At 45.5% G+C, this 13,304-nt stretch overlaps 1 protein-coding gene across 1 annotated transcript; it reads left to right on the plus strand.

The window, feature by feature from the left end:
* Positions 1-1,075: 1,075 nt before the first annotated feature.
* Positions 1,076-2,017, plus strand: LOC309558380 (olfactory receptor 5AR1-like; the record flags this gene model as incomplete). Its single annotated transcript, XM_082261455.1, has 1 exon — positions 1,076-2,017. One exon carries the CDS (start codon positions 1,076-1,078, stop codon positions 2,015-2,017), a length of 942 nt encoding a protein of 313 aa, XP_082117581.1.
* Positions 2,018-13,304: the final 11,287 nt, after the last annotated feature.

Consider the following 13,304-nt stretch of genomic DNA (forward strand, 5'->3'; position numbering starts at 1 on the left):
GCAATGGCCTTCCTGGTGGCAATTAGACCACGGACTATGAAAGGGTGGTAGACAGGGTCCCAATGATCATGGTTTAGAAAGAGAAGGGACATGGCTGAGTTGCATTCCGTAGACATAAAAGTAAATACATACTTCCAGAATGATGAGATTTTGGGGCAGGACCACCAGATGTGCAGTAGTGAGCCAGCAGATCCACAGTCAGGAGAGATGGATCCGTAAAATTCAGTCATCCTGACTGGGGTATAGTACCAGCGATGTAATATTTTCAAGTAGGTCTCCCAGTGAGTAACACATTTTGTAGATTTAAGTAATAACTGTGTTGCTTTATGGATTACTTTTATGTTTTTGCAGATTTTTATATTAGGGCCTTTATTGCAATTTCCTGTAACATGGTTTCATTTTCTGTTAAGAGGCTGCAACCACTTGTGTTCTCTGGAGGGAAAGGTGAAAATATACCGATCTACCAGAATAAATGTTTGCTTTGAAATTAATTGCATTTCAGTCTTGTCTTTGGAACATAATTTGGAGTCATCATTATACATTACCTGGATTATGGCACAGATTAAAATTATAATTTCTTGATGTGTCTTTGGTTTCTGTCTTTGGTTTGTCTTTGGTTTCTGATGCGGCAGGAATAAGTGACTTTTCTCAGCTCTTGGTTGATGGACAATGGAGATTACACTCTGCTCCTGAAGTTACAACAAATTGATGCTCCATGCATCCATGTTATAGCCTTTATCTGGGAATTTTGATGACAAATTATATTATTTACCATCGCTGATCGCATCAAGAAACCAGTTGGTGTTTTCTGCGCACAATTTCGGTCAACATCTGAATTTCACTGATAGAATTTCTCTATTCAGTATTTTAGATTGTCATGAATTAAATCTTCCGTTAAGTTCCAGGAAAATACATTTTCATTGTATTTTATTTATAGGTGGTCTTTATTTTCATGGTAAAAATTTACAATTTAGCTAAAGCCTTATCCAAGTTTCTTAATTTTGCAGTATTTTGGATGATTTATTTGATTATTAGGATTACCTTTTCTTCTATCAAAAAGTAAGTTATTATTGTAATGGGAAATCAGACATTTTTTAATGAATTATTTCTCTCTGGACTGTCTGATCTTCCGACTCTTCAACTCCCTCTCTTTCTCTTCTTCCTTCTCATCTACCTGCTTACATTGATCTGGAATTTGCTGATCATTGTCCTCATAGTCACCAACTCTCACCTCCATGTTCCTATGTATTTTTTCCTTGGGAACCTGGCTGGTTTGGACCTCTGTTATTCCTCATTAACCGTCCCACGAATATTATTTGACCTTCACACGAAGACAAGAGAAATTTCCATAAAGGCTTGTATAACCCAAGTCTTCTTTTTTATAGCTTTCATAGGTTGTGAGGCTTTCCTGTTGACTGCAATGTCCTATGATCGATATACCGCCATTTGTCAGCCATTACATTACATACAGATCATGAGTTGGAAAGTGTGTGTACAGCTGGTGTCCATTGTGTGGTGTCTCAGTGTTACCAATTCTTTAGTTCAGACACTTTATGCCCTCAAATTAACATTTTGTAGATCAGATATTATAGAAAGTTTCTTCTGTGACCTTCCCCAGTTGTTTCGGATCTCCTGCAGTGACGTCTACATAAATATTTTGCTCACTTTTCTCTCAGGTGGCTTCCTTGGTAGTGGATCTCTAATACCGACTTTCCTGTCCTATGTCTATATATTCAGAACGGTTCTTAAAATTCAAACTAAGGGCAGCAGAAGTAAAGTTTTCTCAACTTGTACCTCTCACCTGACAGTGATATTTTTGTATTATGGCTCCGTTATGGTAAATTACTTATGGCCAAGTTCTAGTCGTAGTTTTTCTGGTGACAAAGTGGTGGCCATCTTTTACACAGTGATCCTTCCTCTGCTTAATCCTCTTATTTACAGTCTGAGGAACAAGGATTTTAGAAGAGCATTTTTAAAGTGTTTTCAGAATGATCTTCCAACCAAAATAGAACTCTGAATATAAAAGTAAAGTTCACTACCGGGTGGTAACCTATGTAAATTCCCATTGCAAACAACATATCAGACTTTTGACTGAAGTTTATATTTTTCCAAGAGTTTATATGCAGAACCAAAGAAAATGATATTTCAACTTCTGATCAGTCATATCTGGAGTCCTACTTTCCAGGAATAAATCCGGGATACATATAAATGAGAACAATAACAATTTTAGCTCTGTACAAAACATTTTTAGTAGTGAAGAATAAATTGTTCTGCCATTTTTTTATTGTCTGTGATGTTATGCTTTTCTCTGGAGTGGTGTTTTGGTGTTACAGGCAGCAGAAATTGCAAAAATGTTGTCTCTTATTAGTCTTTACCCTGGCATTTTTTTTTGTTACCATTGTACCAAGTAGATGTAAAGAGATGAGTTTTAGCCATGGGGTGGTACCATGTATACAATAAAAGTGACATGTGCCACGACCTAAAGATCAGAGCAAAATATTGTATGAGGAAAATTATGGACTTTGTAGACTCAGATAAGGGTATGAAATGGGATATAAATATATCCACTACCTGCACATGATAAATGAGTTAACCAAAGCTTCTGTTTGTAAAGACCGGAAGGGTCTAAAAGAATGTAAACTTACTTCCGGTTCCGGCGCCTGCATGGATAGGAGCTAGGAGTTCTCAGCTCCCGCGGCGCGCCGCAATAAACCCGCTCCAACTTCTGCCATCCTCGGGGTTCCCCACCCATCCTCACTTCCCCAGCCTGGGACAACACAATGGAGCGATTCCTGGACCGCTCCGCTGCTCGGATGCCCCCCCCCACCCTCCATGCCCCGCCAGTGGAGGGGACACAGCTCATGCTGCAGCCAACCTGGCACCGGTTTCTAATCCGGAGCTCACACAGACAAAGCTCCCAGCTCCTCTGCCTGATGCTCCTACTACTTCCCCTCAAGATCCTGCCTCACAAGCCAGCATAGCCCAGGAAGTAGTAGCCCTCCTCCCCCCCATGGTGGCCCAGGCAGTGGACCAGGCAGTTCTTAAAGGGCTAGAGCACCTTAACAGAGAACTCCAACTACAATCCCTGCAGATCACAGAAACCGAGGAACAGATCTCCTCTATGGAAGATGAAGCAGCAGCCACCTCTGCCTCCATAGCCAGGCTCTCAGTGATTCAAACAGAACTCCAAGAAAAAGACGATGACTTAGAAAATTGATCGATGGCGCAACAATTTGCGCATTATTGGGCTTCCCGAGTCTTATTTGCCTTCTGCTCTCCTAGATATCTGCTCTTCCACTATCCCGGAGTAGGTAGGTCTTCGCTTTCCATGCACGGTGGAAAGGGCACAGCGCATTGGACAACCATCCGAAATGTGCACCAGACCCCGACCAGTCATTGTCAGGTATCTTAACTACGTGGACAAGCATGCTATTCTGCAAACATTCCGCCAGCACCGCAACTTGTCCGTGGATGATCAGCCCCTTCTCCTTTTCGCTGATCACCCTATCGAAGTAATGCGCAAACGCAAAGCTTTCTCGCCGGTGTGCTCCTCTCTGCACAGGGATCAGATCAAGTTCTTCCTGGTGTACCCGGCTACCCTTAATGTCCAGTTGGCATCTGGTGAATGCCTCTCCTTCACTTATCCCGTGGAGGCCGAACACTACTTTAACACGGCGCAACCCTCTGATATGGAACACGACTCTGCAACCACTTCACCGGAGCCTGTTTCCCCCAGGAGGTCCTCGATTGCTTCGAAGAACCAGCACAGCCCGCAAAAACTGCCTACTAAAAGAGTGTGCTTTGGCCCTCTTGAAAACCGCCACCGTAGGCGCTGACTTTCTACCTTGTTTGCATTTGTTGTTTATTTTTCCATTAGCAGGGACACTGCTCCACCGTTCTGTATGCAGCCATTGCTACCTTCTTTCCTCTTGTCTCTGACCACCCATGATCATTGCTGGTAATCTGTATTCATTGTATTCCCCAGGCCCTCTCCCCTCCCCCCTTTTTTTTTGCCCTCACTTTTCCCTCTTTCTTATCCCACCCTTCCCCCCTCTCTCATTTTCCTTCCTCTCCTTTTTTTTTCCACTCTTGCATGCCCCCTCCTCCTCTTCCCCCTCTCGCCCACCCCCTCTGCTTTCCCCCCGGAGGCGCATGGCTAGAACTCCTGTGTCAGGTGTCATTCGGCGGGAGTGCTGTTGGTGGTGACTCCATGGGGAATAAAGTGAAGTCCCTAGAGTGTTTTTGGGGAATCTTCCCCTCGCCTTTTGTTATAGCTGATTACTTTCTCTTACAATGTTATGTTTCTGTTTATGCAACTTTTAGACTCTCACAAGACATGAGTGACTCTGGATCCGTAGGGGCGATGTCTGCTGTACTCCCACCCCTGCTCGGGACATCTTACATCTTTCAAGTGCTTCGGACATGGCTCCTACGGATTCCGGACAACACCTAAAGGTAATTTCATGGAATGTTAGGGGTTTGCGCTCTCCCCATAAACATATGCAAGTTCTGAGACACCTCAAACATCTGTGGGCAGATGTTGCACTCCTCCAGGAGACGCATCTGACCGCAACCGACTTACCTCGAATAGAAAAATTTTGGGTGGGTAGTGTACACTGCTCCCCTGCCCAGGGTCGTAAAGCTGGGGTTGCTATCTTACTTCACAAAAATCTCCAACACTCGGTACATTCCATCGACACGGACTCAGAGGGTCGGAGAATCACCCTCCACCTATCCATTGCCTCCTGGAATATAGCCATTTCCAACGTATATGCCCCAAATTCACCAGGGCTGCCCTTCGCTCGCGACTTTACGTCATGGGTCCTCCAAGTTCCTGAGCATCTTCCCCTGATTGGGGGAGACTTTAATGCAGTAATGCTTGCCATGGAGGATCGTAGCTCAGGTACCCCTCTCCCGTCACCCGCCAGCTTGCAGCCCTCGCTACTGGCCCAAACTATATCATCGCTCCGTCTGACTGATGTCTGGCGTATATTACCCATCCCACGGACAGGGATTTTGCCTTTTTTTGTCTCCACATTCCTCACACTCCTGTATCGACTATTCCTTTTGCTCACCGGGTCTTCTCCCACTGCTGTCCCACACCTCTATTGAGGATATAGTGATATCGGATCACTCCCCGATCACGCTGCAGCTAACAGATTTTCTCACGGCGCTAGTGAGGAGTTTGTGGCGATTACCGTCGTACTTGTCTGACAACGATGACTTTAAACACACTCTCTCACTGGCCTGGAGTGAATTCATGGAGACCAATGGCTCCCATTTGGACTCTCCCAATCTCTTTTGGGAGACAGGGAAGGCCTACCTCCGGGGGCGCATTATATCATATACTGCTCAATTTAAAAAATGAAACCGCATTCATTACACTGAAACCAGTGACTCTCTTCGCAGGGCTCACCAGGCCTTACTAGCTAACCCCACACCGGCTACGGTCAAAGCTTGGCACAAAGCCAAACATGCCTTTGATCACTGGGCAGCCCAATTGGAACTGACCAAACAATCTTACTCGACCCTCTATTTCCACAAATACGGAAATAAAGCTGGGAAACTTCTTGCTCGCCTATGCTCTGGGCATCACAAACCCTCCCATATTGGAGCTCTTCGTAGACCCACAGGGGAAATCACTCACTCACCCTCGGAGATAGGCGCCTGGAGATAGGCGCTCTTCTTACCAGCTACTACTACGACTTGTACTCGGACGATCCAATTGACAAGGCTGCTAAATACTGGAAGACTTGAGATTGCTGACCCTCACTCCAGACCATCTAGAGACACTTAATGCTCCTATCTCCCTGGAGGAGATACACTCCTCCATCAAATCCCTTTCTCCTGGCAAGGCACCCGGCCCAGATGGCTTCTTGGTTGAGTTTTTTAAATTGACCTCTGATTTCATTCCCCCCCCACCCTTGCTCGGGTCTACCAACATTGGGGTCGGATGGTGACTATCTGCAGTCAGGCTCGCAGGCCCGCATTAAACTTATCAGTAAAAAAGGCAAAGACCCCCTATCTCCAGGCTCGTACAGGCCTATCTCATTAATAAACGTGGATGCCAAAATTCTATCAAAAATTGTTGCCTGGCCACCCTCCTCCCCTCGCTCTTGCATTCGGCCCATTTGGGATTCATTCAGGGACGTTCAGCCACCCTGAACATTCGCAAAGTCCTTTTGGCCCTCGATTTCGCTAAAACCCATCCTGATCAAGATATCGCTATCGTTTCCCTCGATGCTGAAAAGGCCTTTGATAACATCAGCTTTTCCTGTTTTTTTTTTTGGGCTATGAAGTCTTTAGGCATGTCTGGCCCAATCCTTCGATTTATTCAAAAAACGTATGCCTCACCCTCTGCTCGCATAGTCACGCCCACGTTTGTATCGCCGCCAATTTTGCTTATGAAGGGCACTAGACAGGGTTGCCTCCTATCACCACTTTTATTTAACATCACCATGGAACCCATTTCCAGAATCCTGAACTCTCCCTCCGGAATCAGCGGGATCCCTATAGGTGATCAGACCCTACGCTCGACACTATTTGCCAACGACATCTTACTATTTTCTTCTAATTCCCCATCGGATATGGTGCGCCTCAAGGAATTGTTCGCTACCTTTTGTAGGTGCACAGGACTTCGCATCAACTTTGATAAAAGCGAAATCCTAGCTCTCGACCCTAGGCTGGCTAGATCCTGGACTGCTACCTCCCCTCTGTTGGTGGCAAAACATCATATTACATATCTAGGTATACACATAGGCAGGGACCACTCCTCCCTCTAAGCCCTGAACTTCCTTTCAGTAATTACAAAGATTGTACGGGAGCTGGAAGCCTGGGTGGACCTGCTCCTCTCACTCTTTGGGAGATGCCACCTATTTAAAATGGTCTCCTTCGCCAGACTCCTTCACCCATTACAGACGCTCCCTCTGTTGCTTCAGCACTCAGTTGCGTGAAAAATTTACACTGCCCTTACCACATTTCTCTGGAGGGGCAAACGGCCCCGCATCTCCATCCAAAAACGTCATCTCCCGAAGGGCGAAGGGGGAGCGGGTCTACCCAATATCAGACTATATAACCTCTCCTGCCTTCAAAGGCAAGGTATAGACTTGCTAGCCAAAAAATCGAGATATTCCAGTTATGAACTGGAGAGTGCAATGGTTTACCCCCTCAACCTCCAGGCGATCCTTCATTACAAAATTTCTGCCATGCCTTCATCCCTACGGAATAACCCGCTTGTTAGAGACACAGTTGTGGCCTGGAGGGAGGTCAGGAAACTTCTGGGCCTGCCCCATGCCATATAGCCTCATTTACCCATCATCAGCAATCCGATGTTCCTACCTGCCCGTGATAGTACCATCTTTGCCAAGTGGGCGTCTCTGGGTTTGCGGACTGCAACGTCATTCCTAGACTCTTCTAGTGGCTCAGTGCTCCCTTTCCCGGAACTGCTCAGTCGCTACCCTATCTCTTCATCTCACCTGTTTCACTACTACCAACTTATCAGCTATTTCAAATCCTGCTATCATGCCAAACAAAATCCCTGTCAACGATCCCTCATAGACAAGCTCATCAAACAACGCAACTATTCAATTTCGGACATATATCCATACCTTCTTTATCACCAGGCCTCCAGATATTGTTTGGTCCCCTTTAAGCCCTGGATTGCAGTTCTCAATGATCAGGAAGCCCCCAAACTCATTCTCGCTGGCTACCGAAAGGTGTGCTCACAGCTAATCAACGAGACCTGGCGGGAAACGCAATTTAAAATTGTCCACAGAGCATATTATCCGTCCAGATACGACAGTTTGAACTCTCTCTTAGTAATATGTCCCTGGTGCAATGGATCCCGGCCAACACTCTACCACAGAGTGTGGGAATGCTGTCCCATCTCTTCATTATGGGACCAGGTTCTTCAGTGTATATCTGTTGTTCTTCGAATCTCTCTGGCCAGAGACCCTCTACTCTGCCTCTTCAGTTATGATGGACAGACATCTAATGCCTCCAAACAACCAAGCTCTCCATTCCAGAGTTGGGCTCACATATGCTTACTAACCGCTCGTAGAGCTATTATGCAACACTGGATTCAGCCCACTGCTCCACAAATCGAGGATGTCAAGCGATCTCTCCTGCAATTGTTTCTCTTGGAGAAGCTGGACACGGTAGCCCAACAATCCAAACCGTTGAAATGATTAATCTCTAGATGGTGGCATTATATGGAATTCTCCTTTTCAGCTGAGGAGATTTCCCTCCATTTGACCCCCTTCTGATACTCCATATGGTACCTTATGGCAGCAGCCACTGCCACCTTCAGCAAACTAAGGATTTTATCCTGACGGACCACCCGGATCTCAAAAACCCCCTCAACACTCCCCCTGCTTACCACCTGGCTATAAACTTTTGTTTAATTTTTTTTTCCGTACTCATGTTTTGTTGTAAATTGTGCATTATACTCCTGGCTTCCACTCCCTAGTCCTCCCTTAGACATTTTCACTTGTGAGAGAGTATTGTTCTAACCTAAGCATTTGAATACTCACTGTTCTGCTAGTCCTAATCTAGCATCTGTTTTCTTTATTGGATCCCTTTTTTGCTTGATCATACTTTGATTACCTGTTGAGTACAGGTTACTGTTACTCAGGTATCCCTTGTATTAATACCATTTTGTTGTTTGTACACACAAAAATTGAATAACTCGAAGCTATGTTTCTTTTTTATTTGTTTTGTTACTTTTCAATAAAAATATATAAAAAAAAGAATGTAAACTTCAAAAAAACTGTAATTTCCTGGTCCGATCGGTCTCTTGACAAACCGTGATTGTAGATAATGTGAAAAAGTGGCAATAAATATATATGGGAATTCATATGAATATATATAAGATCATAACAAACTAAAATACATTCTGTATAAATTACCAAAAAATTTATTAATATAAAGTGCATACAGTGCTGGAAAAATGCATTACAAATTAATACATAATGTCCATAATCACCGATGTGATCAATCAATAATTTATGAGTGCAAAAATTGCTGTGAACTGCATAAATATTAACGCATATTTTCCAAGATCACCACTGTGATTCACACGTGACAAGTCTTGTGGATCGCTCTTCAAAGAACCCACATGCAATGTGTGTAGATATCGTATCTAAATCCACCACCGATAAGCAATGTCTACTTATCAGAGTTAAGTATGTGACTCACATATTGAGAGAGGGAGACTTTCAAATTAGCCACATAATCACCACCACAATGATAAGCCACTTCAGAAGTATGTACAGTATCTCACAAAAGTGAGTACACCCCTCACATTTTTGAAAATATTTTATTCTATATTTTCATATGACAACACTGAAGAAATGACACTTTGCTACAATGTAAAGTAGTGAGTGTACAGCTTGTATAACAGTGTAAATTTACTGTCCCCTCAAAATAACTCAGCACACAGCCATTAATGTCTAAACCGCTGGCAACAAAAGTGAGTACACCCCTGAGTGAAAATGTCCAAATTGGGCCACATTTGCCCTTTTCCCTCCCCGGTGTCATGTGACTCGTTAGTGTTACCAGGTCTCAGGTGTGAATGGGGAGCAAGTGTGTTAAAATTGGTGTTATCGCTCTCACTCTCTCATACTGGTCACTGAAAGTTCAGCATGGCACCTCATGGCAAATAATTCTCTGAGGATCTGAGAAAAAGAATTGGTGCTCTACATAAAGATGGCTTAGGCTATAGGAAGATTGCCAAGACCCTGAAACCAAGCTGCAGCTCAGTGGCCAAGACCATATAGTGGTTTACCAGGTCAGGTTCCACTCAGAACAGACCTCACCATGGTCAACCAAAGAAGTTGAGTGCACGTGCTCAGCGTCATATCCAGAGGTTGTCTTTGGGAAATAGATGTATGAGTGCTGCCAGCATTGCTGCAGAGGTTGAAGGGGTGAGGGGTCAGCCTGTCAGTGCTCAGACCATACGCTGCACACTGCATCAAATTAGTCTGCATGGCTGTCGTCCCCAAAGGAAGCCTCTTCTAAAGATGATGAACAAGAAAGCCAGCAAACAGTTTGCTAAAGACAAGCAGGCTAAGGACACGGATTACTGGAACCATGTCCTGCAGTTTGATGAGACCGAGATAAAATTATTTGGTTCACATGGTGTCAAGTATCTGGGGTGGCAACCAGGTAAGGAGTACAAAGACAAGTGTGTCTTGCCTACAGGCAAGCATGCTGGTGGGAATGTCATGGTCTGGAGCTGCAGCACTGGTGAGCTACAGTTCATTGAGGGAACCATGAAAGCCAACATGTACTGTGACATACTCAAGCAGAGCATGACCACCTCCCTTTGGAGACTGGGCAGCAGGGCAGTATTCCAACATGATAACGACTCCAAACACACCTCCAAGACGACCACTGCCTTGCTAAAGAAGCTGAGGGTAAAGATGATGGACTGGCCAAGCATGTCTGCAGACCTAAACCATATTGGGCATCTGTGCGGCATCCTCAAATGGAAGGTGGAGGAGCACAAGGTCTCTAACATCCCCAAGCTCCATTATGTCATCATGGAGAAATGAAAGAGGACTCCAGTGGCAACCTGTGAAGCTCTGGTGAATAGTGATGGACGAACATTGGCCGGGGCGGTTCGCGAACGTTATCCGCAAACTTTCTCAAATGTTTGCAGGTCCAATTGACTTTAATGGCAGGCGAACTTTAAAAACCTTCAGGTCATATTTTCAGCCACAAAATACTTACTAGTTGTGCACAAATAGTCCCACAACATGGACACTGACATAACAGAAGTATTGCTTTTGGAAAAGTTGCCATAAATGTATTTTTTTTTTCAGCAAAAAGTTTTTTTTTTTTTTTCTAAATCAGCCAGAACTGACAGCAGCTGGTAAATACATGTCAAATACATAAAGGGTCCATTCACACGTCTGTAAAATGGCGTAACCTTTACAGACCCATTGATTTTCAATTCCAGTCTGAAAAATTAGGCATTTACAGGATAAATAAGTAAGTGTCGCCCATTCCAGGCCCCAAAAATGAGCCCACATGCGTTTACCTGACAGCAAAGAACGTTGTATTCTGTGGCTGGAGGTACATTAGGCATTCACAGGATAAATAATAAGTGTCGCCCATTCCAGGCCCCAAAAATTAACCCACAAGCGTTCACCTGACAGCTAAGAACGTTGTATTCTGTGGCTGGAGGTACATTAGGCATTGACAGGATAATAAATTGTCGGCCATGAAAGGCCCCAAAAATTAGGCATTCAATGGACATAAAATGCCTGTTATGCCGCTTTATTTACCGAAGACAAGCACCATGAATTGTTGTGGGTGGATGGCGGTCTGGTGGATATTTGTGGCCTGTCATGAGGAATTTTAATCAAACATGAACTACTAGTCACATCTGTTGAATTCCTCTGAGATCCATGCCTCATTCATTTTTAGAAATGTGAGGTAGTCAACACTGTCATGAGCTAGGCAAGTGTGCTTATCGGTCACGATCCCCCCTGCTGCGTTGAACGTCCTTTCGGACAGGACACTGAATAAGGGGCAAGCCAACAGTTCCATTGCAAATTGTGCAAGCTCTGGCCAGAGGTCAAGCCTGCCCACCCAGTAGTCCAGGGGTTCATCACTCCTCAGAGCGTCCACATCAGCCGTTAACCCGATGTAGTCGGACACCTGTCGGTCTAGGCGTTCCCTGATGCTGGATCCGGAGTACAGCTGTCGATGGGTCGGCTGAAAGAATGATCTCATATCAGAAGAGACCAAAACATATTCAAAACGCCCTCTTCTTGCAGGCGCTGTTGGATTGGTACCCACAACTGTTTCTCTGTGAGTGGAAATTCCTCTGCCAGTGCAAGCAAAAGCAGAATGCAGCATTTCCAGCAGCAAGGCCTGGAAGCCCTGCATTCTGACCGCCCTCTGTGATTGTGGTAACATTTCCGCCATTTTTTGTTTGCACTGGGGGTCTAAGTACATTGCCACCCAGTACTGGTCCTTGCCCTTTATGTTTTTTTACGGGGGTCCCTCTTAAAACAGTAGAGCATGAAGGCCCCCATTTGCACTAAACTGGAAGTAGTGTAGTGGCCTGGCTCCTGCTCATCATCCAGGATAATGTCGTCCTCGTTCTCCTCCCCCCATCCACGGATAACACCAGGGATCTCAGAAAGGTTTAAAGCATGCTCTTCTTGCTCCTCCTCATCCGCCCCAGCACCATCCTCCTCTGACTCCTCTTCAGACTCCTGTTGTTGACTTGTCTCAGATGGAGTAGCACCCCCTGGGAATTCATCCAACATTGCGACTTCCTTATCTTCCTGCTCCTGCTCCTCGACGACTTGATCAATGACACGGTGCAATGCATGCTCCAGAAAGAAGGCGTAAGGTACGATGTCACTGATGGCGCCCTGGCCGCGACTGACCAGTTTGGTGATCTCATCAAATGGCCGCAGAAGTCTGCATGCGTCGCGCATGAGCAGCCACTGGCACAGTGAAAAATAAACAAGCTCTCCAGAACCTTTCCTGCCACAGAGTTCATACAGGTAGTCATTAACTGCACGTTTCTGCTGGAGCAGCCTATCAAGCATATACAAGGTTGAGTTCCATCGCATCAGGCAGTCAAAAATAAGACGTCTGATGGGCAGGTTGTGTCGCCGCTGAATGTCAGCAAGGCGAGCCATGGCTGTGTAAGATCTTCTGAAATGGCCCGAGATTTTCCTGGCCTGCCGCAAGACATCCTGGACCCCAGGGTATTTGGCAACGAATCGATGCATGACCAAGTTCAGGACGTGTGCCATGCATGACACATGTGTAATTTTGCCCTGTTTCAGCGCGCTCAGCAGATTGGCACCGTTGTCGCACACCACTTTACCAACTGTCAAATTGAGCGGTGTCAGCCACTGATCTGCCTGTGAACGCAAAGCTGAAAGGAGTGCAGGACCAGTATGGCTCTTGGCTTCCAGGCACAACAGACGCAGCACAGCATGGCAACGTCTCACCTGGCATGTGGAAGAGGTTCTGGGGATCTTGGGCAGAGCAGTTGAAGAGACGGTAGCAGCGGAAAAGGAGGAGTCAGCCGAGGAGGAGAGGGAGGATGGAGTAGGAGGAGGAGAAGAAGAGGCAGGCCTGCATGCAATCTGTGGCGGTAAAACCAAATCTACACAGGTGTCACGGGTTACATGCTTGACAGCCATCAGAAGGTTCACCCAGTTGGCAGTAAAAGTTAGATACCTTCCCTGCCCGTGTTTGCTAGACCACGTGTCTGTGGTCAGATGTATCTTGGCACCGACACTGTGTGCCAGAGATACATTCACTTGCCACTG

Source organism: Pelophylax lessonae (genome assembly GCF_965119305.1).
Source record: "Pelophylax lessonae genome assembly, chromosome: 6".
Lineage (NCBI taxonomy): Eukaryota > Metazoa > Chordata > Amphibia > Anura > Ranidae > Pelophylax > Pelophylax lessonae.